General features: G+C 42.9%; 1 protein-coding gene across 1 annotated transcript in view; it reads left to right on the top strand.

The window, feature by feature from the left end:
• T265_00836 (hypothetical protein) overlaps positions 1-26,819 on the top strand; it is a gene marked incomplete at both ends in the record, with an annotated part of 89,739 nt that overhangs the window by 30,569 nt on the left and 32,351 nt on the right. The window contains 5 exons of the mRNA XM_009164708.1: positions 1,292-1,361; positions 16,820-16,965; positions 20,639-20,752; positions 22,195-22,730; positions 24,556-24,784. Of these exons, the coding sequence (XP_009162972.1) occupies positions 1,292-1,361; positions 16,820-16,965; positions 20,639-20,752; positions 22,195-22,730; positions 24,556-24,784 (1,095 nt within the window). The remainder of the gene's footprint in view (positions 1-1,291; positions 1,362-16,819; positions 16,966-20,638; positions 20,753-22,194; positions 22,731-24,555; positions 24,785-26,819) is intronic.

Here is a 26,819-nt window from a genome sequence, read left to right as displayed (position 1 = left end):
TCATTACGCTATGAGCCAGTAGTAATAAAAAAATTATTGTTCAGCTATAACACTTTCATTGGCTAGGAAGGAAGTACGACTCTGCCGGGTTTCCCAAGCATGGACGGAAGCAGTCGAGATACTGGAGCTTGATTTGAACCAGGGACCTTTCGGTCAGTATGTTCGCGCCTTAGACACTGGAAAGTCTCAAGCCCAAAGCCCCGTATACTTTCATACCAGGCCTGATCATCTAGATGGTTACTCGGTGGATGCAATTCAAATTTAGGGATATCAGTCTGTACTGTATTCAACTGATTAAAATTTGACGTTCCTGTGAATGGACTCTTTGTTTGGCTTTCGCGTGCATGATAAAAAATCACGCATTTCCAATCCCCTATTGATGCAGAGATGCCGTACGACCGAGAAATAGTACAAAGGTTGAACTACCGCTCGGATGCTCAAGTACAGATAGTGAAAGACCTGCAGGCGGTTGCGAAGCGCGAATCTCTTGGCAGTAGCCTACTCCCTTACGCTTGAGTTCGGACCTCTGATAGTACATTTGTGTGTGGGTCCTCTATGAGGAAGAGATGACATGATTGACGAGTTACTTTTAATTCATTATGGTCCACGTAGCACCTACAGGATATATTTTCATGAGGCGGAGCACCAAGCGTGATTTTAATTCAAAGTGCATCTTTCAGTAGTGATTTCCATCGTAATCACGGTCAGGGAGAATGATTTGTGGAACATTCAGACGGCTATTTTCCTCCAAAAGATGACGTATTTTTCACATATCGTATTGGCCAAAAAACTTTCGGATTTGGTGAGAACTTACGGTGCAAACTCTTCTAGTAATGTTCCCTTAAAAATATTTTTACATCTGTTTGTGTACTCCATCCGGGTTGAGCAGGACGATCACGTTTGCTTCATTCTTTAGGAAAGGCTTCACCAACTGATCTCAGTACCATTTTGCATAATGTCCTTAATCCTCTTCCACGAAGTCTAAAACTACCGTAAATCCACACGCTGAGATTTTTGTGGGGACGCATTATAGCCAGGTAACCGTACAAATACCCAAGCGACGGCTTCACCGTTCGTTCCTCGTTCTTGTTCATTCTATTCTGGTTTGTCTGATGTATTCTGGGTTTGCCAATTCATCGTTCGACGGCAGTACTTGAGCCAGCATCACCTAACTATAACTGACTGCTTGATCACCTGCTGTCAGTAACACTTTCCTCTGCTCCTCTGTAGTTGTTCCTCTCTAAGCCGAGCAGACTATCTTACTGCATTTAACACTTTCCGATTGTTTCAGGAAGCTCTCCAAGAAGTCATTATAGTACGACCGCCTAACATCGTCCTTTTGAGCAGGCGACCAAAATCTGGTGAGTGAGTTAGAGACCTTTTAATATGCTTGTATTTTTCTGGTGAACATGCTCATGAGTCTATCAAGCCACCCTTTTCTGGGACTCATATTAACTGGTGCTGTAGTAATGTTTCACTAAACCTAGTTCGAGATTAAAAAAATAAAAATCTGGCAAAAAATTCATATATGCTTGAGAACTACATGCTGAATCTCGGTTTTCGCATGCACTGTGTGTATTTGGTGTGAATAGATCGAAAAGTATGCACCGGATAGCTCGGTTATGGGGATAAGACAACTGAGAAGTGCTGTGTTTACAAACCGCAACCAATATTCAACCTAGGGATGAAGAGGTTCACCTCATCAGGGTCATTTATTGATTAGTCACCTACTGAGTTTAGTCTATCTGCTCTAAATGACAATTACTCGAGATACACCAAGATCGTTCGCGTAGATCATGGCGAGTTGAGTGACTGTGCAGGCTTGACAGCCTAGATCACAGCCTCTGTTATCAAATAAGGTGAATGCAAGTAAGGACACGTTGTTAACGGCTCAGCACTTATCAGCGGGACTGAGCCACTGTCTGGAATTGCTTGATTAAATGCAGATATGGTGGTATGTTAAACTGTGGAGCTTATGCCCTTCTCTGCCTTTTTCTTGTTTGATCGTGCAAGCTCTCCCGGATTCCGGGTGTCTAGACTCAGGCGACTGAACTCATTCTAGATTAAGTCGCATCCTTACGCAGTCTTTGTGGATGTCATTCGCCTGACTTGTCATCAACACCCGCGTGCCCACTGCTGTACATTCACGAAAAGTCATCCTAGGGTATCTCGGTGTATTTTCTTGGTACAACATTCTAATCACATGGTTTCAATAGACAATCTGACAGCCCACTATCGCCTTCGCCCTTCTTGTAGCTCATCAGTTGGAGGACTTAAATGGATAATTGAACAGTAAAATATCCACAGGTTTCCTGGTTTGTCGACAGTAAACGTTCATTTAGACAACCGAGGTGGTACTCAGGCATTTTATCCTATTTACTGGTGTCTGTGTTGTCAATCATTAGCCGGAAAATTTTTTGTGCGGTGACCTTAGGCACCATGAACTTTCTATCCTTTTAAAGGTAAACGTTTGTGGGTACAATCATGCTTACTGAATGAATCACAAGCCGGTATACCTTGCGAGGTCAAGCATAAGTCCTGTTTTGCGTTCAGGGCATCCTGAACGATGCATTGGTTTAAGAATGGAGGCACAATTTTCATCCTGGCTAACAGACACGAATAACTTATTTTGAAAGCTCATCTTATCCTCACGATAAATTTCTGGTTTTGAGACGCCACGTTTTCTTTTTTCTTCCCTTATATCAAAACGAACTTCGTGCTAGCTGAATTCTTTTCTACACTTGATAACTTTCTTGCCAGTGTCTTATCATTGATCAAGGTAGCAGTTTTGACGCTTCGTGGTGTCACCGATCAAGGTAGCAGGTTTGACGCTTCGTGGTATAACGTAAGTCTACACCGAAATCGTAATTCTTCAGTGATAACTAGACTAACAAATTGACAATTATGTGTCACCAGTGGTGCACGATGACGTCTTTAGAACCGCTCACCATATTCACTTGTGGGTCTTCGAATTTACTCTCCATGCAGCGCATTCATTTGCAAGTATGTGCGGCTCATCACAAACTGTACATGGCATCGCCCATTTTGCGGGGGAGGCTATCGGGTTTGTTTGATGTGACAGGTCGACTTAGAAACAACGTACCGAGTTTCACAGGGAAATTGTCACGTCACATGTCTATGAGGTAATTTGGCTATAGTAGTCAATTGACTGTGGATGTATAAGTTGGGCATCGATGGATCGCCAGCATATCTCTTCAAACGAAGCTGATGATTGACTCCTGACTCTTGCACTAGTGTTCTTCCGATAAGTAATGACAGTCATTGCGCAGTCCTCTATGTCCAAATGGGTCTTGTTTTGCTGCGTTCTTGATGTAGTCTGTATTTACTCAAGACCAGATATTTTGTTTTTGTGGTGTCCTAGGTGTCGCAGTAATGTTCGTTACGGACTAGCCACTTGACTGAATGGCGCGAGCAGCATACCATGACTTCATGGTAGACCACTGTTTTAGATTCACGATCTTAGATACATATGAAAAATCGCTGGGGAGAAAACGCTGATAACTTCGATTTTTTTTTTTCAGTCTCTTTTCAAGTCTTTTTTTAAGTGAAAACTCTTCAGCTTGGCTTAAGACTAGCGTCGTCTTATATACTTGTATACTCTTCAGTGGTTTCCAGGCCATTGGCATTAAAGCAGCACAGTTTGCTATGCGTCGTGGCATTCAACGGAAAACATTTTTCATTAGCAACAATCTTTAGGCTGACACTAACAGAAGCACCCAGTGATGTCTTTGTAAGCCCCACATGCACCACAGACGCCTGTAACAGTTTATTTCCCCATTTTCCCCCAGAACATGGTCATAAAAGCATTTGTCCCGCTTGTAAGCCCACCAGTATGAGTCACTGTGGTTGTGCGCATACGCAACAAGCAACAATACCGCACAGGGTGACATACCCCCCATTGACACACACTTCAATACAATTTGTACCACGGAAATAGTCACACTGTCTAACAACAGGCTGATAAGGCCTAATATCGAGTCCAAACAGTATAAACATGCGTCTCTCGTTCGTCTAGCCTACAAAAACTGCTGTATATAAGGCTACACTCAAAGTGATGTGATTATTACGGCGACGGGTGTAAACCAGCTACTGCAGCTGGCTTATTATTTACATACGAATAAGCTCCTGCAATAGAGAGACTTCAGCATACCGTATTCGGCATTAGCACGCTGTACTTATCCGCTTCATGTGGCCGTTTCTTTTCCTGATTACTTAGCCGATTGCATAGGAAAATTCCAATTTACACTGACCGCGGCTACAGTAAATAATCAGGTTTACTGACATAGCATCGGTAAGGGTTAGTCGAAAGAGGCTCGAAAGACTCACAGAAGCCTAGAAGCCTTGTTAACATGCGTTTTTCTTGTTTCCAAAGGATGCGTTATTGCTAGCTGAGTTGCCAAGCTAGTTAAGTTCCCTTCAGCTTCACAAATCTACCCGTTAAATTGCATTCGAGTGCAACCCGAGGTTTTTCGTTGTGCTCACTGTAAGAAAGCTTGGAGATGGCAACTCACCAGATATTGTAAGCAGTCTTAATAGAATCAGGTAGACGCGGGATAGCGAATGAAGTGGCTCCCAACGCGTGACCGATGAAGTTTTACATAATACATAGTATGGGCCTAGAGGAAATGAATGGTGCACCCCGTACCAGTCGCTCGGATACCGCACGTAAAAACCATACCTTTCGCAATTCGAAAGTTCATGTTCTTTGGTTTAGTCCCTTTTATGGCTAACCAGAACCTGACTAGCATTGTGGTCATGAGTGCATTGGTAACTAATAGGCGCACTGGAATTTCCGGGAATTGATATTGGATAAAATCAAAGTCAAATCGATTACCATATCGATGCTTTCAGAAGTTGCAGTACATGAGATTTCACGAGACTCGTATGAAAATTTTCAGCAGGACCTTTTCTATTTTGGATAAGAGTTTNGTAGGTAGGTAGCTTTCAGACAGCTTCGCTCCGTGTGCCGAACTACTCGTCCCGACAATTCTGCGGCGAATAGGTTAAATACTCAGGCCGGTCATACTTTCCGATGCCATCATTTTTGTTGGACAGTAAGAGATTCAAAATAATCATCGCCTGAAGACAGCAAGAACTCAAAATGCATTATATGTAAATATTGCAGATGCCTCTTCCTTATTAAAGGGCTCACCCCGTGTGGACTTTGATGAGCAATCTATGTGAACGGCAGTGAATAAATATCGGAACAGACGTAATACACTCTTATAGGGTTTGCTGAAAATTCTTCGACAGCCCACCACCGGTTCCGCCCTTCTTGGAGCTCATCAGGTAGGAGCAGTCCCAGAGTCTCCGTCAACCTTATATTTTACTTGAACCCAAATTGCATGAAGTTAGCCAAATCCATTTGCAAACCAATTTTGTTTTTCGGGAACATGGGACCCAGCTGAGTCTCTGGTTTATTGGGTTTTTAAGCCTAAAAACATCTGAACAGCTTTGATTAACGTCCTGCAGAACAAAACACTGACTAGAGGGCGCTATTGGTCTTCATGAGCTGGTTGGTTCTGAGGATTTGGAATGGGGTGACAGCTGTCATCGGCTTTCAGGTCTACTGAAAAACAAATGCATGTACACCTAGCAAGTACGTTTCTTGTTCATTCATGTTGCGTTTTGCGTTATGTCCAGTCCGCTGGTGGAGTGTCACATGACCAACACTTCCAAGGTACTGGCAAAAAACTTTTCTGACCGGGCAGGAGAACTGAGGATGATGGTATTGGCAGCGTAGAACTAAGTAGATATATTCATTTGGGTCATCGGAGCGATTGTTACGAATTACGAGCTGTGATAGGATCCTGTCTAAGGATGGTCACTTTCAAATGGTGATTGTAGCGCGTTTGGTATTCGGGAACCAACCTAGTCCATAGAAGGCGTTAGCCGTCAAAGATGAAGGGCTATCTGATACACGCAAGCCTCCTGATTAAAAAAACTCAGTTATTGCTACAGTACGTCAACCACTATTTTAGCCATGCCTTCGCTTAAGTCGATTTGCCCTGTCACTAGATGAAACTTGACTTTCGAGAGATTTTGAAATGAGGGCCACTTTACGATATCACTACTACATAAGCTTAGCTTGGCAGGGAAATTTCTGCAAAACGTGTGGCACACCCTCCTCTACCCCATTTGTTGCTTTCTATGTTTATGATTTATCGCTTGATAGGCATAGTTCTCATTTGGCAACGTTTATCTATCACTTGATTTGACCAGTGTGTACCCAAGCGTCCTTCCTCCATGCGGTCAATGACGTGCAGTAAAGTCATCATCCGGTATTTGGAGTGAGCAGTACGACATACATAGCCGGCCTTTATTCACACAACTCCACGAGGAAACGGCCATTCATTGCTCATGATTAGTCTTTTCTAGCTTCGCGGCATATGTTCAGGTATGCACTATAGAACACTATCGGACGTATTGTTTTGATAAGTATATTTCTGTTGCACGGCTGGCCCAAGAACTTGAATTTCAAACAGTAGCGTCACTGGTTTCTAGGATTCCAATAAGGAGACTGACTCAGCTCGAATTCACTTTCTTCACTTTAGTTAAAGTTCAGTAACTCTGGGGATTTTTTCTGTAACTAGGGCCAATGAGACCTGGAGTTCTCTTATTTCTAAAACCGTAGTTCGTTCTTCCGTTTTGTCGCGAGTAAAACTGCAGTCTGGGATCCTGTCTGCTGAAAAGTCCAACAGAAAACGTCGATGGGAAATATGATCATATTGTGCGCAGTGGTTGATATTCTGTACGTTAAAAGGTGCAGAGTGAATTCATATACATCCTAACTGCACTGGGTAGGAAAACACTGTAGTATCAAAATCACGGTGGACGCTTTTTGATCGAGAGACAAAGATTCAAGCGGGTTTTCTTGCATGGTTTCCGAATAGGTCATAAAGCATAAGACGAATAAGGAGCCGATCGCAATCTTGCTGTGTTGATTATGACAGCAGCTCAAATCGAGGGACGCAGCAACTACAACATGCGCGCTTTATCTTGGACATCTTCATGCATATTCCTCCCATCCAAGTACAAGAATAAGTCTTTTGTCTCGTGATTAGTGAGACAAATCAATTTCCCAGGTGTTCAACTGGGACGTGCCAGCAAAATGCGACGTTGTATCCAGCGCTCTTCAGACTTTTCATTGGTCCTGTGAGTAGTGTCACACAAAGGGTGATATCTTGAATAACTGGAACTTGAATTGGCCCGTATGCAGCGCATTCAGTTACGTAAGATCGTAACTAAGAGATTCATTTGAATTTTAATAGGGTCTCCTGTTATCACCAATTTGATCTGCTGTTGAGTGTTTTTCGCCACATACGTACAATTTGGTGTTCACATGAGAACACAGAGTTCGCGGACAAGAGCTACCCGATGCACTCCAAGAAGAGCGGGACTGGCAATAAGCTCTGTCGAGTTTCCATCTCCCTTATAGATAGCGTCATTTGAAGGCGGTCCTATCGTTTAAGCAATAGCACGATTCAATGGTTTTCTGACAGAATAATTATGGGAAATCTGAAGGCCATAAAGTTAATTCGACTCAATATACTGTGAAACTGCGGTAATGATGATACTTTCTGCAGTTTTCTTAGCAACCAGTGATAAACATCTGGAAGTTGGGAGTTCGCAGTCTCAGACGAACATAGTATATGCGTCGGTGCGCATACCACAGTATAATGGTTTGTATTCGTGACATGATTTTTCGGTACCTCAGACTCACACAAACGCACATCGTCGTGTTGCGCTTAGAGATGTATTACTTTGTACTATGGGCTTATCACCAGATATGGTCTTTGGACACGCCCCCCCAGGTTTCAAAAGGGTATGCTGAAAGTCGGGGAACATTTTACGCGCCTCGGAAGTTGCATGAACTTTGACGATTGTGTGATACATGAAACCTATACGCGATTTTCAAGGGACAGACATTTAGTAATTTGAGTTGATTGTGGCGTCAAGGACGGGTGTGGCCGAAGTGTGCACTATGCGGTGATTTTTGGGCCTGAAGGCGAAGTATCTGGAGCACCTTCGGGTCTTTGAATGTCGGCGTCCCGTAGATGGAGCATTCTGGCACCAACTAACTCAAAGCGGAGCACTCATAAACCGGGTTTTGATGCTCCAGACGTCTCATTTGTAAAACACACATACACTACAAACTTTGTGGTTCCACCATGTGCTCTGCTTTCGAAGTTATTGTCTGCTCTGCCTTCCACTTTCGATACAGCATGGCGCAAACCAATAGGTGCGCAAATTGTGTCGTGCAGGAGAGAAAGGGGAGAATAGGGGAATTAGAAGAAGCTTGGGTGTTATTGACTGTAACTCAGGTGGCAGTTGATCTGTTCGTCAAAGCTGGTAACTGGCCCGCAAGCGTTTCGCCACCAAAAACAACGACGTCATCAGTACAAGCATCCGAGCTCCCAGTATTTGGACACATTATCTGGATACTTTGTTTGCTGTCCACCCGCGAGGGTGAATTTTTCCAGGCTTCGCTGGATACATAGCAGGATATTTTCTTTAATCGAAGTCCATCGTCTAAGTGAATGGATATTTTGTAACCTTGCAGTAGGTCCCTTTTATCCTTCCGTTCTTGCACTACTTTGCCCGAATGAATCGGTATGATTGTACTCAAGTTAAGCACTAGAGTTCTCACATTACTGTTGATGTTGATGAGAGCTTTGTTCGCAGCATTCAAGCTGCAATCGTCGTTTACTACTGTGAGCGATGCTAAACCCTCTGGACCTCGCTTACATCTGACAGACCAAACGGCGTGCAGTGTACTGGCTACAGGAGTCACTTATTCCTTCTATTACGTTTTCCTGGAAGAATTCTGTTTGTTCTTGTAGGTAAACATCAGGTCATCGGGCTGCTATGTGGGCTGGGTGATCCGACCACTGAGCTGCTGGACTTTGGCATCACTGAACATCTGTCATTTAAGTCCTTGGGGTCCATGTGGATAGTTCTAGGAAGCGGCTCTTGGGTATAAACACTTTTCAGCCGCATCTTTAATGGCGTTAGCACATCGAGTTTTCCATCCGAACAGTGACATCTGTTTCGAGTCTACAGATTTTGTCTCCAAAAAAGCTCGTGCACCCCTAATTGTCTGTTCGCTTTAGATAGGGATGAAAAGATATAGTTCACTGACAACGTCTTCGTTCCGCTGCCGTCAAACATCTCTTTGAGATCGTTCGCATCAACGACGTTTAAACATATTCGTGATATTGTGTTTTCAGATGGAGTAGCCGAATCGTCATTCAACTATTCTACAACTTATCTTGGCAGTAGAGCTTGACCGTATTTGGTCAGTGAATCAACTGCACATTCATCAGTTTGTCTTATTCAATGGGTTGGGAAGCTTAGGCAGTAGGAGCTTAGCATTACTGTAACTTATCGGAAAAATATGTACCATCTGACCCTATTACGCCAGGTCACGCAAGTATTTTTTCGGGCTACCAGCACTTCACAGCACGTTCTCCTATCGATTTTCGATTTCGTTTTGTACACGGTTAGTGTGACAGTCAAAAGTTCAACCAGCTTGAGAAAATAGACAAAAGCCTGTCCGCGAACTACATTATCAACAAAGACTGTAGCTATTCACTCTAATGATAGATATGAGGGTGTGAAGCTGACCGAAAACTTACTGATTTATTTCAGACGTAGCCTGATGCTGCTGGTTCGGTACCAGTCATATCTGTCAAACCAGTTCAGATCAATGAGGCATCACCACCTTTATTGTCTTCTCAGAATAAGACTACTTTCGAAGCGTAACCAAATTCATTGATTTATGACCGACGCACCGATATATTCGTCATCAAGATGGAAATGTGCAGTTCGTCTGCTTCTTAATCGGTGACTGCACCTCGTTTAGCCTATTTTCAGCCTAAAGTTATAATTTGATTTGGTTGAATTTGATTTATTCTGCATTTGGACCTAATCAGCTAGTACTCCCTTGGGAATTTCGGACTCTGAAAATAATCGTACAGCCGTAGATGGCATGGCAGGTGACCATCTTTCCAAAGCTTTTGTTATACATCATAGCCTCTTATGATGCCGTTGGAAGTACACGATTGCCATAACGAATGTTTCACTACTTTAGAATATTCTGTAGGAAGATAATTTCTTCAACAAACACTCGTCGCTGCTCAAAAACCTGTCAATCATAGCGGTGTTTCAAGTCATTTTACTGTATCATCTTTTATAGATCGTATTCTTTGGAGACTGAAAGATTGTCTACAAAACTGACAGTTGTTGCGTAGAGGCTGTCCTGAAAGCTCACATTTTTGTTTCTTGATGGAAACTATAAAAGTAACCAAAGCTTCTTCCTATTCGTTGATTGTATTGTTTTGCCAGAGAATGTATCAGATCTTGTTCCGCAGTGTGCCTGGACACATGAAAATTATTTTGTTTCGAACGAATATTGATGTTTGCTAGTAAGCATCTGTACGATCTGCCAACAAATGACTGCATTCAGTTTACTAATGAGCTGGATGTCTGTATTGAAAGGATTCATGGACCGATTGTCTGTCGAGTTGACCGTACTTAATTTCCATGGCCATGTATACCGCCTATTCCACGAAGAATGGTAGCTTGCATTTTCTCCAGTGACGAGTGCCATAAGTTAGAGACCTATATTCTCAACATCTGTAGTTACCATGTGTTTTCAGCTGGCTTCTTTGGTGGTATTTTCAGTCTGGGACTAAGGACTTTTCAATCGTCTAGTTTATGGTAAACATGTCCAGAATATCACAGGCCACTGCTTGATGCTTGTGAATGGTTCTGAAATACTCAAACAAAGTTGTATAAGTACCACTTCGGAGGCCCTATTGATCCATGTTGTTTTCTGGCTGAACCTCAGGTATCATTTATTAAATCATCTATCCACTGGACATCATCCCTTGAATCCAACATCGAAACAGAAGAGTAGGACGAACCGTGGCATTATAGGCCCAGGTTTTAGCTCCCAGGCTGAACTAAACAGTAACCCACAGTGCATTGTTTGGCGATAAGAAGGCGGTTCTGGCACCGTCAGTGCTGATATTCACTTGACTGTCGACAGTTCCGCTGTGAATAAGTTCGGAACAATGGTTTCTTTTGATTTGTGGTCGAGACTGCAACAGGACAATCTGCTGAATACCGGCACTTCGAAAAAAATTTCCACCCACTCCTTTAGAGCAAGACAAAAACGTCCGAACAGTCAAGGACGAACTGATGGTCCAAAGGCAAACTAGCAAGCTAGTGGATAAATTACCAAGTCAGTTTGAGTCAGAACCTTTTACACGCACGGGCCTGGATGAAATCGGGTTGATTTCGTGTTAGCCAACAAGCTAGTGGGTGGGTTCGTTTTATGACTCGTTCGAATCACGTGCCTTGCGTTCGCTGAAGGTGGTGCACTATTCCTGTCATAAAGAAAGCCTCCAAGGTGCAATACTCCGAAGGAACTTGTAGTTCCTTCCAGAGAAATCAAAACCAAAGCCAAGGTCAAACACTTTTGATACTCGAAAGGTCTAGTTGGCTGTGATGAAGGAAACAGTTATCCCTTATGCTGTTGACCCAGGTTTTTAGTCAACTATACGTTAAGCGAAGGTGCAATAATCCGAAGAAACCTGTGGTTCCTTCCAGAGAAATCAAAACCAAAGCCAAGGTCAAACACTTTTGATACTCGAAACGTCTAGTTGGCTGTGATGAAGGAAACAGTTATCCCTTATGCTGTTGACCCAGGTTTTTAGTCAACTATCACGTTAAGCGGTTGATGTTATATTTCGTACTGATAGAGGACACACCAGATGTCTCTTCTTGAATGAACTTTACTCGGGTAAGACGTTCACCGAACGAGGACACGCGCAGAGCTCTGTTCGCTGAAACACGTCACAGTTTGAATGCAGGTTGGGGTTCAATGAGTTTGGAATGTAGGATGAAGAGAAACACAAAACTCGACACTTAATAGGATTTCAACAGGCGTTTTCATAAAATCATATTTCTCACGGTTCATAATATCGCCAGGTGACATAAGATTTACTCGTTCACACTAACACAGCCATCGTACGGAACATCACACAAATGCGGTTTGTTGAATTAGGGTGCTTCGTTCACGGACAAGTATGTTCATCTATTTGATCTAGAGCAATAATTCCAGGTAGAACAAAACGCACGTCGCGTATTCACAGAAGCTATGTGAAGCATCCAGGAACAATTAGCGTTGTATCCCTCAGGTGCAGCAAATATACTTACCCTTCAACGAGCGGATACTCCGCCAACCCTAGTAGATGCTTCCCCGCGGCAAATGTACTGCAGTCGCACTGCCTGGTTGTGGTGCGTATCGGCTTCTGAAATTTGTTGTCTTCGTGACTCTGGAGAGTGCTCATTGGTTCGTTGATTCAGACAGTATGCTGTTCTACCGACACAAATGTCACTGCGACTGCAAATGAACTTGTGTACAACATTAGAGACAGTAGTGTATTAATCTCTGTGTTGTTTCTGTCTGTGCTGCGGTCCTAGTAGCTTGAAAAGAGACAGTTCTGCTGTCTGATACTTGCATTATAAGACAGTCTTTCGTATCTGGCACACAATGAATTAGGTGATTGCGTGGAAAAGACTGTTGAAAACACTTTTTTCTCTGCATAATTCGTTGTGCGCCCGTGGCTGTGAACTCAGCGAATTTTTCGGCTACTCGTTTGCGATAAAATCTTGATTGAAAACTACCCTTCATCTGGAGGCGATCCGAGTCATTCGGATGCATGATCCGGATAGACAACAGACATAATGGGTGCGAATACGGAGAATTTTAGTCGTAAGGTTTAATGTGAACACCTGGTTAATGAGGAACGAAAATTACCCGGTAACCGCAATAATTGGTACTCAAATGAGGTAGGCAGGTGATGAATTTTGTAAACCAAAACCAGATGCTGTTCAGAGTCTTCGGAGTAAGGTATCAGCAAAGTTGCGTAAACCGACTGTTCTTGTCCATAGCTAGTAAAATTACTAGGTGCGATTCGGAACTTGCTCGCAGATAATTTTCAGCGACGCGTTTCAGCTAGCTAGTGGTGTATATGCGTTGCCTACGAGTGAGGAGGCAGTGTTCTTATTGGTTCTCATCGTCCCATCACCAGGGTTCCAATAAAAGAAACCGTCAACTTTTGAATGCATCCCTTATATCCCCTATGCAATTATCAGTAAAGTGCCTCTGAGATCTCATCTTTTTTATGTGCAGAAATTGTGCGTTTTGCTTTTAATTGATCAGCTTTTAAGCAGCGTGTGCATTAGGCATTTTACATCATCGATCCGCATTATCTAGGGGCATGGTGTTCACGCGTTGTCGGAACACTTCCTGAGGTGTATCTTCTGATGCAACTTGGACTTACTTATAGCTAGCGTGTAGTTTAAAACACACTCCCGGATTCAGCTATTCCATATGGTCTCCAATTCTCAATGGAAGGAGTTTATCGTGGTCGAATTGGAGTCGATTTCTGTGATCTTCAGTACATCGTACTGTGTTAACCCGTGCTCTCTGGAGTTCTGGGAGCGAGTGTTGGGGACGTACATCCCGGGAGTCCGGCGAAGTGTGCGTCGTTCTTGCAATCTTAGTCCAAGCCAATTTTCCATGTAAATGGTGAGATGACTTGTCAGACGAACGTGTGAAAGCGTCCTAGTCTACTATAACCAGGATGGTGCGTAGTCGGACTTTAGGGGAAGTGACTTGAAGGCCTTCGTAGAATTGGTTCCTCATCTGAGAGGATCAGCAGAAGTGTTTGTGATGTATATATAATGATCGGTAACTATACGTGATGTTGTATGAAACGTGTTATCGCAGTTCTTGAGGGCACAGAGTTCATCCGATTAGGGCCTTTTTGATGGTTTGGCTCAAGGCACATTCAACTGTCGGCAGTATTGCAGAATCATCATGAGGATCCGTAATTTTGCTCGTTGCTTTATCATGTAATTTTACCTTCTGAAGCAGTCCATTAACAGTGAAATGTTTCAAGCCACCACTCTTATAAGCGACCCGTACTTAACCCTCTTCAAGCTATCAGCCGACGGTCTTGTATCGTTCGAGCATCCAGTGATCTATGGTGAAATCCACCGGCTCTTATTTTTGAACTACTGGATCATGAGAGCACTTGCGCCCCAGTATTGTGTGTTCCCGATTATTTTTGCCACCGTCAGCTCTCTTCATATAATTTGAACCACAATCACTGCTAATGAGGTCATTACAGTCATGACAGTGGATATCTTGCAAACTAATTCTGTCTTTTGTCAAGCGTCTTATATTTGTTATGATAAACAGTTGATATTTTCTCCCAGTGTCGGGCAATGTGGTTGACTCGTATCGGTCACATGAACCAACATGACGGCGTCGATTACGCATCTGCCATAGAAAGAACCAACTATCCACTTTGGTCAAACGAAACATATTATTTGTCAATTGACCTATTTCCTGCTATCTTACGTGACCAATCTCTTAAACAGAGCAATCATGTCAGACCCTTCTAATTCATCCGTACGTTGATCAAATACCATGTTGATGTATGTTGTCTGCTGCCCCGGTATCCCCTAACAGTGTTGGCAGACGTCGAGACTTTAAGAGTGTGCATATGGGCTATACTTATTGTAACGTGTTTAGCCTGTTGTGCATTTTTAGTCAGCACTCAACTGGTCATATAAGTGTTTATACATTTGGCCTTCAAGGGCAAAGACCCTGGTGAAATGAAAACTTGTTTACTATGGGTTAATATTCGACGTTACTTGAATTTCTAACCATCATGAATTACCGAAACAGCAATCTAAAATATGTTGCTTAAGTGTACTCAAAATTAAGGACAACTCTCAGTTTAACTGCGTCATAACCCGTAAATGTTCTCCCTCCCAGAACTACTACCAATCAGTCATAGATGAAGTGAACATTCTGTAGACAGTAGGAGCAAATAATGATGTGCGCACCCGAATTCTGGATGATATCGTAGTGACACGCGGAAACTAATGCACTAAAATCACACCTTAAATATAACGTACTTCCTTGTAAAGACCAGCTTGCAGAATGGGCTGTTTCTAGTCGATCCTTCGGATTGTTCTCTTGCGAGAAGCAAGATATACGATCGATTGATTCTTAACAAATCTAACTTTCAGAGAGCTAAATTTTGATCAGTGTTTTCAAGTAGTCTTTCCGGAAGAAAACTTAGTAAGGGTGTTCCCTCTTGAGAGACCACCTACATACACTCGTGAAAACTGCCTGTTCCCGTACACGGTCTGTTTGTGGAAAGCTTATTTATTGGCACTTTTTGCAGGAAGGACACTTTGTCATGCAGTTTATCTAGCTAGGTAAACTACTACAGGTGAACTTGCGTTGATGTCATTGTTTAGACGCCTAATTTGTACCAAAGTACAGGGTAACCCAGTATATCCTGTTCTTCGTTTGCGAATGGGTTTTGCACCGCAGGCATATTCAGAGTGTTTTTTTGGTGAGCCGGGGTTAGTCCCTCGAAAGTTATTAGTTCCAAGCTAGGTCCTTAAGTTTATAGAGTTGGCCCTACTTTGGTGAGCTTATTGCTGCTGTATATGGTTAGTTGACATCTTGTCAACAGTGTTCGATTCTCTAGATGCATGTGCACAGGAGGTAAAAGATAAACGGCTTCGAATGTGGCACCACAGGTTGGCCGCTGGTCCTGATTTAAATGCGGATGATCAAGACTGACAGGCTATTACCCGGAAGCCCGTTAATATCGTTCAGTTGACCTAAGAATGAATGTAAAACAATGAGCACAACACTAGCCCTTTTATAGATGCCGGCCCCTTCCACCAAGTTCGTCAAATCTTACGCTTCGCGTAAGATAAATGAGCATAGCAGTGCTCTCTGGGGAGGTCCATTGCCGAGGCGTTGAAGTGTGCCTGAGTAGTCAGGCGAAATACAGCGGCCGTACTACTACGCGTCGATCAGAAGTCAAAGTAAACTCACGTTTGCCAGGTATTGGTGAGAAATAGGAAACGATTTACTTAGTAATTCAGTGGTGGTTTGCAGTATGTTGGCGACCAGTGAGTTCAATCCTACCCAGGTGTGTGACCCCATGATTTACGCAGATTCGGGTAGCTATGTTTGTAGTCAGTGTTGTTTGACCATTTCGAATGGCGTGTTTGCTTTTGAGCATTTATATGTTGTGTCGTAAAGCTCTGTAGGCATGTACAGTGGGCAATCAGGTGTCAGATTTTCCCAATAGTGGACAGTTCCAACCATTCTGTCCACTCATCGGAGGAGACCACCATATTTGTCTGCTTTGAGGACCCGTAGTATGGAAGCATACCACTCCAGCTTTTTAACATGGTACAGCTTTTCCATTATATTAGCTAATATGTTTTCTCCGGCTTTGACTAATGATATGTGCTCAGTCGGATGTGAACAGTTTTTCAGACGTAGAAATAGACCTCTTGTCTTCAGCCAGGTACTGTGCTACTTTAGTCGCTAATTGGTTTACTGAACAGTGTAGGAGACCACCCACAATAACGGCAACTGTCTAACATGGTGGCACGAACTACCGACTCATAGTTCCGTTCTGTTTTGAGAGTATCACGGGACGGTTCACTTATGTCTATGTTCTTACCCAATTTCGTCCCGTGCTGGAGAATTCGTCGATCAGTAGAAATATGATATTTCTTGACCGGCGAGTGTGATTCGAAACGGCTGTTCGGAATGTGACCACCAGGCTTAAAGGAGTCACCGGCTATCGTGGCACATGTTCCTCTTCTCCAAATATTTTTGTTAACCACTATGTTACCGCTTATCAGTTCTGATTTATGATTTAATAATTTTTTTCAGCTCGCGCTCACCGAGAACTGGAGCAATTTCTGCTGTTGCTTCTTTGTGCAGCTGTGCGCTGTGAACGTCGGGATCACTTTATTTGTCAGATCATGGAGAATCTTAGTCCCGATATACAGGCTGGGATAATGAACTGCATAACCAATGTACGTTGTGTGTTGGATGCTCTGCTTATCCAAGGAACCGGTACTGCATCATTCTTTTCCAGTTATTAATTATTTCCAGGTCCAATACTCTTCATTAACACTCTGTTCATTCGCGTCAACTTTCCTCCACTTGAGATTGTATGTTTCGCCGTTTTGAACTTCACTGATTTAGTAGATTATTCTCAAATCAGTACTGCGCGAATAATGGTGTCCACTATCATCGTCGGCCATGTGTTTGCGTCGCACAAGCCTGATGAGCCTTTCTAAGATACTGCGACGTGTGCGTTCCTACCTTATCATATCTTGCCTTAACATGTCTTATATAGGAGTGTGCTTTACTTTGAGTTAGAGCTTATTTGCAGGTCTGCACTTTGGCTTGCATCCTGCCCAGACGAATGGCTGTCGTTTCATTTAAAGAGAACCGTTTCACCAAATGAATGACCACATACACAACCGATAACAGTTTGAGATCGTTCAGCGCACTAGGAGAAGTTTGGGGACCACATCGTTTTACCGAAAGCTTGGAAGTCAGGCAGCATATTTTACCCACGGGTTTTCAGAAGCCGCCTAGAAAGTCGTTTCAACCACGTCATCCACATCGAGATCAGTATTTTCTCCTTAACTTGTTTTGTATGCATGAGGATTACGTCTCCCAAAGCACTATTCCAGTATGAAACTAGTGTCAGGTTGATGATTGTCATCGGTTTGTACCACTTCTACACCGAAGCACCTCAGCACATTTGTGAATAGGTCTGAAATGCATCTACCTTACTCAAGAACTTGCGAGGATTGTTGATGCGAGAACTACAGAATGAAATCACGATCGACGGTTCTCTGCTTCCACATACGAGCATTGTTGTGAGACGTTAGACGTCATTAGACGATGCACTTGAGAAACTATTCCTTGGGTTTTAAACATGACAAAATCTTACGTACCACAGCTTCTTTTAGGTGTTCCCGGTTCACTGGCGTTATATGTATTTTCTAAGTCACCACTTTTGTGGTTGTTACTGTGGAAGTAACTGGCAGCTTCTATCAAGATCATCAGCAGAAGCTCACTGCTGCCGAATGTAAGTGAGGAGGGCAAGGGAGGTTAGTGAGGAAACGGGTTCAGTTTGGACGAAGTAAGATAAGATGCATCGACAAACATTTTTCTCGAATCAATCGACGAGGAATTCGTTACTGCCAGCCTTGATCATTCATGGTTCAAAAGAATCGGCGGTCAAAAGCTTGTCTTAGATCTCTCAACTAAATGGATAGTCTCGTATGTCGTTGTGGAAATAAATGTTACAGTTGAGTATTCAACATCATCACTTGCATAACTGGAATGGGAATTCAGGGCCTGGTCGAAATTTCAATAGCTTTTTTACGCTATTGTGTATTTGGCTGAAAAGCTAAATTCTATTTACTCAACAGTGATTCAAAAAATACCGACCGTTCTTTTCGTGTGTTCACGAACTAGGATGTGACGATCGGAATAATACCGTATACACAGTGTGAGATGCAGAAGACCACACAAGTCAGTCCACTAGAGATGCAAATCCAGGAAGTCTCACGTTGAGCAGATTTATAGGCATTTTATGGGAGGAAGTGTTTCAATCGTGTGGGCTGTAAACTAGTGGCGATATATATATATATATATATATATATATATATCGGTAGAAGTTTTGTTTACCTAAATTCAGCTTCTAGCTATTCCAACGTACGAGCTTTTTGTTTCGTATTAGTATAGCAAATAGGGTTGGATTGCCTAGCTCCAGTCAGTCGTTTCGTTCTTGTGCCTTCCGGCGCTTCTTCACAACGGAGTTCGATGGATACAGACGTCGTCGTCATCAAAATTTTAATGAGATTTCCATTTGGACAGTTTGTTCTCAAGGATTCTTCTATTAGTGAATCCCTCAAGAGTGTCAACAGAATCCATTTGTATCTTGAATTGTAGCCGTCTGGATTTGCCCATCAATGACGTTGGGATGACCCTGTTTTTACCGAACGAATACGTTATCTCAGATCCAGAAGATGTTTTGATGCATAATTGCTCTGTATAATGCTGACTCATTGCCATTGTTAACAGGTAGAGGGAACAAACCACCCGTGTCGTGGTAACCGCTAACCTCCGACGCTGCAGTCTTGAACAACATTTCGATGACTCGTCTGGACAAAGATGTTAGACCCATTGGCGTGTGAACAGCTGTTTCCCACACCTACCAACTGGCGTTCAATAGCACAGGGGTGGGAACATTATGAGGATATTAGAATTTTGGGATCAAATTTGATTTCAGTGTCGGTGTGTTAGGACTATGGTTTGAATTGTCCGATTACTCCGCTGCTAAGACGATAAACCTGCTCGTAATATTTTCCGTGATTTCTTTCCTGGCATAAAACACGCCACACTCCCGTGGTTCACTTGATTCGCACTTTGTTTGGTATGACCCAACTGCATAAAAACCTTGGCTAGACCGGTTGAATTTTGTTTGAGTGCATGTTTAGATCCTAACTTCCGGATGATCTAAAGGAATCCTGGTAACTTAGAGCGTAAACATTCGGCTGTGTTATTTACAATTGCGAAATCGTCTTTATAATGGAAATGAATTTATCATTTTCGACAAGTGACTCAACAGATGACTTACTACGTTGGTGAGTGCTGGTGTAGTCATTTTACTGTCAGTAACATGGCGATCCAATGATGGGACGAAATATAATCCCCATTTTATCAAATGTGTGCTGTTGTAGCTGATTATTTCAACTTTGAGTTCAGCAGCCATGCCACTAACCTGACCAATAATGAACGCGGTGCAAATTTATAAAAGCTTTGCATGTTTCCTGAGATCTACTTTTTTGACTGTTATTATTATTCATTCGGCGGATTCGTTTGTTAACTTGACTACTTTTTATGAACTAATTGATTAATCTTTCGCTTCACTTAGCTTAAGATAAAATGTCCGTTTTTGGGTGCTGCTTTTCCTTGAGTTGTCCACGTTTTACCGGGTTTAATTTTCCGTGTCGGTGTTGGGCCTTACTTTCACCCATTGAAAACAAATTTATTCCAATCGAGTTGGAGTTTCCAGGAGCATGACATGCTTTCTGTCATGCACTCTACCTGCCGGATGCTCAAGGTTTCCTGGAGTCGGTAGCGTTTAATGCAACCCACCAAATCTGATAACACATACCTATGATCAGTTTGAGCATTCGTCATCAGTGACATCAGAATTAGTAGTGCTTTATTAACTGAGCTAAGATGGCGAGCATACTCCACGGTTTGTTCATTCCATTCACGAGATTCGCTAACAGAAAATAGGCGGACTAGATAGGCATTTTTCTGAATGATCGTCTTCGTGTTGACATATTCTTCACTGCGCCTTCCAACGGAAGTTTTGGTCAGTGTAATTCGTATCTGTCAGTATTATTCGGCCCTCGCACCATGTGTTTTGAATCTTCTATACACGATACCGCGTGCGGGCACCTTTGTCATTCTTCTTCCCTTGTAATAATCTGTAATAATCTGTAGACGATATATATCCATCAAACGCCCTTGTATTTTGAATTCAGATGAGACTGTTCAGTAGGTTTGAAAATGCGTTTACTTTACATTTTAACCTATTGCTTTCTCGAAAACAAATTATTATTTCCTTGGTTGACTCATTCTACTACGTCTCACTTCATTGTCATTATTCAGTTCACTGAAAACCCTATTTCTGTGATGAGCTTTGAAAAGCTTCAATCATCGCCGTCTGATTTGTCGCTTGTCATACGGGACGCTATGAACCAACTGGAGGAGGTTTATTTGGAAGTAAGTCAGTAGGCAGATCAATTATGAGTTAATTTTGTTTCATATACGCAGTTTTCTTCATGTTAACTGAACCACATACCAGAGACTGTGCCGTCAACATGGGTAGTCGTTTAGGGGCAATGAGTTATGTTTCATCCAACTTGAATCCATATTTTTATTATGTTAGTTTCAAGTCTTGCATAAGCCTCCCGGTCTGAGATTACTAACCTTAGGCGGAGCCTTAGTTCTTGGGCATGATGGTATCCGTAGTTCTGACTTGGAGAGACCTACATAAATCACATCTTTTGGTTCATTGTTGACCCAAGAATTGTTTGGCTGGAAATGCGTTAAATGGCAGCTCATAGGTTTTTCCAGAGGAGACGCTCTTAACTTAAGCCAGCTGTGAATCTTTTTCACTAAGATTCTTCAACAACCATGCAGTCTTCCTAAAGCCGTGACAAGATCCATGAGCTTACAGTACACTACACAATGTGCTGTCATCTTCAGTGGTCTGATTTCGGGCTGCGCTGCCGTCTTTCGGTTTAGTTCGACCATGTTTACCGTCTACTACCCCGACACGTGCTGTCTATGCTGACCTGAATATTCATATGCTTATAATGAGAACTACCCACCGACCGCGCCAATTTCATTAGCTATGGTTTTGTCTACCATTGACCTTTATGTGGTGCCGAATCACGTCCTCGCTTCATCCTGTTTGAGGCATTGAAAACTGACTGAGTTTAAGCCCGGAAATTTGCATTTACACAATTCCGGTGCTGAGCAAGTTTTGATGCACATACGGTCACAATGAGCGCCTCCTATTTGGACTCATCTGCATTATTTCAATGAACGCACTAATTTCTCTTTCAGTACTATCAAGTCAGTGCGGCCCTGCCAAATACTCATTGTAGCACTCTCCATTAGAGATACGGCATACTGTACTCCAGAGCCGCCTGATAGAAAGGGTTGGAACGTCTAATACTGGAAAATTAGAACTTGGTCTCTGGTTTTGCCTGATAGAATTTGCTTCCAACGTTGCTCTGTCTGTTCAACACAGTGTAGGACTGAGGCTGTTTGTGCTGAGGGCCGCCCCTCACACGGATTTGGCATCATACGCCTCATACCTTTCACTCCTCTTTGCCCACCAATTCTCACAACAAACTCTTTTCCTCCCATCGCATGTCCAGTTAGCCACCACGCCCACACTCACTAATTTTTCTGCCATACCGCTTAACAATAATAGAGAAGATATAGCGTTTCTCATCTCAAAGACAATCCTGTCCAAAAATTAGTGAGAACAGGTCACGATCTGGTATTCAGCTAATAGGATCCACTCCACATATCTGTTGAGTATCCTGTAACTAAACAGTAACCACGCAAGGTATCAATGGACCAGTCTCTTTTACTCATTGTTATCGCACACGCTTAGTAAGTCAAGTTTTTTTCCCTTTCCCATCCCCTAGGAAATCCGAGATTTACTCGACCAGCTGAGCACCGTGCAAACGAAGTTGACCACACTTCAAGCCCGCGTCCGATTGACCAGTCGCGGCCGGGCCTTATCTTTGGGACGGGTAAATTTGCACGAACGATCTGTTTCCACAATATCTCTGGGCGATCCCACTCGAGGTGAGGTAACAACGTCGACGCCCAAACTGAACTATGACACAAGTGAACGCTCAAACAGCCCAAGAAAGTATGCAAAACGCTTTTTCGACGGTGAGGATGAACAATATCACTCAACTAATGACCAGAACTGTCCTACGCCACAGCCACAACAATCCTTTATGGTATCCGACAGTCCGGCGGATGTTCCCTGTGACGAGGACGATTACGTGGACTCCGCATTCTGTCCTGGCAGTTTCGTTCTTGAAGATCCAGAATCAGTTGCAGATGTGTACCCGGACGCTTTAGACTGTTTCCAACTTCACGCAGAGAAGCATCACGTCTCAGTTGAATTGGCCGAGACTAAAGCCAAACTTAGGCGGGCGCGTGCAGAAATGTGAGTCAGGAGCCATCATCACTCGAGTTTCACATACGTTTACCGTCCTCTGTTGGGAGGGCTCTAAACTGGGCTACGAGCGGAGTTTGTGATGGCTTGTTTATTAAAAGATATGTTTGGATATGGAAGTTTTAAGGTGAGGATACTACTTAGTGGAATAAGATGTTGTAATCCGACGTTTCGGTTGCCGTGGGAAACCCTTTTCAAGGATTTATACAATCCGTGTTTGAATGTCATGCTTTTCGAAACCTACTCGATACTCTAGGATAAGATGTCATTTAACTCGGCACTGTAATTGTTTGAAGAAACAGAACCCAGGAGGCAACGGCTGTTTCTGGTGATACTGTCGTATTCTGTGCCCAGATGTTTGTCCTCTGATAGTTTATTTTACACTGAAAATTTTTTATCATCCATTTTAAGTAACTTAACAGTTCATCATCCTTATTCGCATGAATACACCCACCTCTCAAGCGCCATGAAGATATAGAACTCATAAACTTTTTTTTGAGGCATGAGCGCACACTAAAACGCCTTTGCTAAATAAAGGATGCTGCATCCGGTGTTGAGAACTGATCCTTTTTATTGTCTCACCGAGTAATCCAGGTAGTACACCAATACCTGGCGTACAATTTTTGGTTGGATGCATGTGAACGACGAATGGTCTCTCTCTATCCATTTTGGTCTTTCATACTTTCTTTCCTGTTACAGTATGAGATCAATAATTTAGAGCTTTTCTGCTTCCAGTCAGATTTGGTGGCTCAACTGGTTGTCCAGGGGATAGAGTGAAGACGTCCCCGTGTTCTGCCGCATAGAAGTCAGCCGTCGGAAGTGGCGTGTATTTTCTGGTTTTGCATCTTCACCAGACTTTGATACCATCCAGTCTAACCCGGATTATATGATGACACTGCAAGGATAAATTACTTTGAGAGCCACGTAGGAAGATCTGGATAGATGTGTGGCAACTGTAATATGCCATCTGAGTTTAAGCAATCTTTCGGGAGTGGTGATCTTGGTGTGGGGCATGTCAGTATAACTGTTTCCTCGTCGAATGTGTATGCACACTGGTACTGATCAATAGCATCTCTATCACTAGCAAACACCTAATTGGATAACGACGATAAAGTCTCTTAGTGACGTGCTTCCTGAGCGTCGTACTTTATTCCGTCACTTTCGAATCCAATGTCGCGACCAGCTGAATTGGTTTCACCGGAATTATTTTGAAGTTTATATGTGTTTTACTCCACATAGTAGTTGTTTCCGTTTAAGACCGTGCCTTTGTGACTGTTTGAGAACGGTACTACACTGTCTACTGTTAGCAGCATGTGTTCATTATCTGGCATCGTCATTGTCGAATTAGTTGAATTTATGAGTACTGCAGTCGGTGACTTATCAAATTTTTGTGCCTACGGTCCTTATGGCCAGTCCAAATAAACAAATTCGGTTTGCATCATTCTTCGTTGATTCACACATTTTCACAGGTGGTATGGCTGATTCATACAAATGATCGAGGTTAATGGGGACATTTTGCCAGATATAATAGTATGCGAAGTTGAGGTTGGAAGCTCCACTCTCTCTGGTGTTCGTCTTTTCATTTAGACTATCATTGACTGTCACTATGGGCAAACGGTGATGTTTTTCCTCCACTGTGGTCTCACCTATGAAGATTTCTCACAAGTGCCCTCTGAATTTGCGTGTATTTGTTCATTTAGGAAACTGAAAGGGTAGCGTAGCCCTCACAGATTGAGGGCGAAGAAAGTAATGGCCTTTACTCTCTGTTTGTTATCACATTGCATTATTATGCATTATGCCCATGACTTATATCTAGAGAGGATCAAGTGGATCAACTAAACGAGCTTCATGATCAACTGAGTGAGACCAGACGAGAGCTTGGCCAGGTCAAAGAAGAGCGCGCCCGATTGGCTGATGCAGCTCACTCGGCCAGACACTGGCAGGATGAGGTAGATGCCTTACGCGAGGCTGCCGAACGAGTACAGTTATTAGAGTCAGAGAATGCAAGGCTGAAGGATCGAATGCACGAGGTTGATTATTACAAGGTGAGATATGGCATCACAATTAACTGGGATGACCTGTACCTTTTGGTTGGCTGAGCTTTTCTTTCAGTCCCTCACTATGTCGTTATTCGAATGCCTGGACCCCACTTTCATATTAAATGCAGTTAAACTGTCTGGTTCACATCTGGGATTCTGCTAATATTTGAACTACTCTGTAGTATCTAGTAGACAGTACCCGTTTTTTTATTCCGTTCATCTCACTCCGCTTTTCCTGGGATTATTTTTTCGTGGTTTTAATCAAGGTACTGTTCAGCTGGACCTTAAAGACTTGGCGTTGCGTCGATAATGTTAACTTCTACTTGTGGATGAGCGGCCACAAAAATGTTCATCCACTGAACTTGTTTTTGTTTTTGTAGATGTGATTAATGAAAACTCCTAGGAATCAAGATGTTTCCGGATATTCTAAGCAGCTTTTGTACATACTGTATGGGAATCCTTGCTTTATTCTGGAGGGGAAGTTCGAAATATTCAATCCACTTGCATTGCTGTTCCTGGGACATCATTACACGATGGTGAATCCCTGCGATGGACGTCAGCATTTATCTTCCGGGCTAGTATGGACTTTTAGTTTTTGTTCTAACTAGCTATATTTGAATAGCGACCATAAAACAAGCATCACATACCTAATCCCATTAAAGAAGACCAACAGATCGGTGAACATCAGGTTATCATGCATCGTTTTATGCCAGTTATATTTTCATCACTCCACACCTGTGTTGCAGTTGTGACGTGTTCCGACGTACGTCACTGTGCCTGTTCCAGTTCAAACAACTTCAGCTGGTCTGGTGAGAGAGTATGTCGGCTCTGCTTAAAACCTCGAAAATTCAGAAATCAGTCGACTTGCAAACCCAAATCAATGCTATTGGTGTTCTTTTTATTGTTTTCTTTTGGGGTGTACATCAACTACTTGAGGAACCAGAAAGCGCTACCACTGATTCTCGGGGGCTTGTTTTCTCGGAGGAACTACAGTGACGAGAAATTCCTTGTCGCTGGAAATGACTAATCAACAAAATCTTGTCACAAAGTAAGAAGTGTATATGAATGTCATCTGTGGTATCCTTTCGGCACAGTGCAGACAAACATTGTCTGTCTGATTGAGCTGTGTTGTGGCCTAGATCCGGTGTATACATTCACATGCCCACCCATCTCCTTGTTGAAGAAGAGGCCTATCGCACCATCATCCATCAAACAGGTTCCATTCAAGCGTCAACATTTTATTGTAGTAAAAACTCGAAATTGAGTGCATAAACACATTGTGTGTCGATCTGTCGAAGTCAAACGCTTTTTGACACCGACATTCGTTGTAGTAGTACGACGAACTGCTGGCTACTCCGCTGTTTTGATTTGTATGCTAAGTTTTCCTGGAGTTTTCCAATTTGTGATACATCTTTCTTTTCGATCAGGGCATCAAGACCAACCAATAGTACGTTCGCTAGTGCTTTGCGGCCAGTTTATCCTCAGCTTCTCCGCTTGCAAAATGTCTGAAATTCTATTTTTGACTGATCTATGCTCAGCCACTCTCCAATGTTCGTTCGGCTGATTTCAATTTGTTATTCATTTTTTATTTGTGATGCGTGTTTACGTAAAGACATGCAGTCGGCGGTCATTGAAACTCTTGATATTGTACTTCTCTATTTGAAGTCATGGAACCACTAATAACCAAGCCTCACTGAATGACTTTCCTGTCGTTATCTTAAACGTGACGTGAAATATTTTTACTATCATTTAACCCGGAATTAGGAAGGTCCAAAGCATCGTGATAATCGGCGACTCGTATTTCCTGCCGTGGAATGTTCCGTTTTCTGATTTAAAATGTCTCACTTTCAGCGCCGGGATGAGATGGCTCAGTGGTTAGAGTGTGAATTTACTGATCGGAAGGTCCGTGGTTCAAACTCGACCTCTACCTCTCTACTTCCAGTGTCTAGGCTTGGACAACCTGACAGTATCTCACCTCTCGTTCTTTTCTCGAGTGGCACGGCAGTTAGGCACCGAAGGGGTGCTATAGCTGAATGGTGGT

Source organism: Opisthorchis viverrini, assembly GCF_000715545.1.
Source record: "Opisthorchis viverrini unplaced genomic scaffold opera_v5_8, whole genome shotgun sequence".
Lineage (NCBI taxonomy): Eukaryota > Metazoa > Platyhelminthes > Trematoda > Opisthorchiida > Opisthorchiidae > Opisthorchis > Opisthorchis viverrini.
Note: the sequence above shows the minus strand (reverse complement) of the source record. Positions and strands in the feature narration are given on the sequence as shown.